The 567-nt window shown below is 73.5% G+C and overlaps 1 protein-coding gene across 1 annotated transcript in view; it reads right to left on the reverse strand.

The window, feature by feature from the left end:
- The window catches only part of CFAP46 (cilia and flagella associated protein 46), a 45173-nt gene that overhangs the window by 18242 nt on the left and 26364 nt on the right, over positions 1-567 (reverse strand). The window contains exons 27-28 of the mRNA XM_012734814.1: positions 364-543; positions 16-186 (exon numbers count right to left, since the gene is read on the reverse strand). Of these exons, the coding sequence (XP_012590268.1) occupies positions 16-186; positions 364-543 (351 nt within the window). The remainder of the gene's footprint in view (positions 1-15; positions 187-363; positions 544-567) is intronic.

The following is a 567-nucleotide window of genomic DNA, read 5'->3' on the forward strand; positions in this document are numbered from 1 at the left end:
CCCTGCGGCGCTCACCTTGGCGGTGGCCGCCAGCCTCTGCTGCACGCTGGCCAGCAGCCGGGTGCCGGTGCTCCCCTGGCGCAGCAGCCTGTGCTCCAGCTGCAGCAGGGCGGCCAGCTGTGAGCTGCTGGTGTCTGCCGTGGCCCTCAGCAGGACGTCCCGCATGGCGCCCGCCGCCTCGCAGCTCTGAAACGGACGGCCGCCTAGGGGGGCGACGGCGCCCGGGCACCCAGCGCCCACAGGGGTCCTCACCGTCTCGCGTCGTGAGCACTCGAGAATGGGGGGCTGGGGGGCTCGGGGGGCTGAGGGGCCCCTGCACACACTGACCCGGGTGAGCCCAGCCCAGCTGGCCGGCAGCCATACCTGGGACAGTGCCAGGAACTGGCAGGTGGACACCGGGTCCAGCGAGCCCATGCACTCCACCAACTCCAGGCTGGCGGCCGCCGCCACGGCCAGCATACCGCTGCCCAAGGCCACCTGCAGGCCCTGCAGCAGCACCTCGGTCGCCTGGGCCAGGTAGCGCTGGGCCAGCGCCATCCTTCTCTGCGGGGGAGGGGAGCTCAGGGG

Source organism: Condylura cristata, unplaced genomic scaffold (assembly GCF_000260355.1).
Source record: "Condylura cristata isolate star-nosed mole 26May11 unplaced genomic scaffold, ConCri1.0 scaffold00074, whole genome shotgun sequence".
NCBI classification, from domain to species: domain Eukaryota; kingdom Metazoa; phylum Chordata; class Mammalia; order Eulipotyphla; family Talpidae; genus Condylura; species Condylura cristata.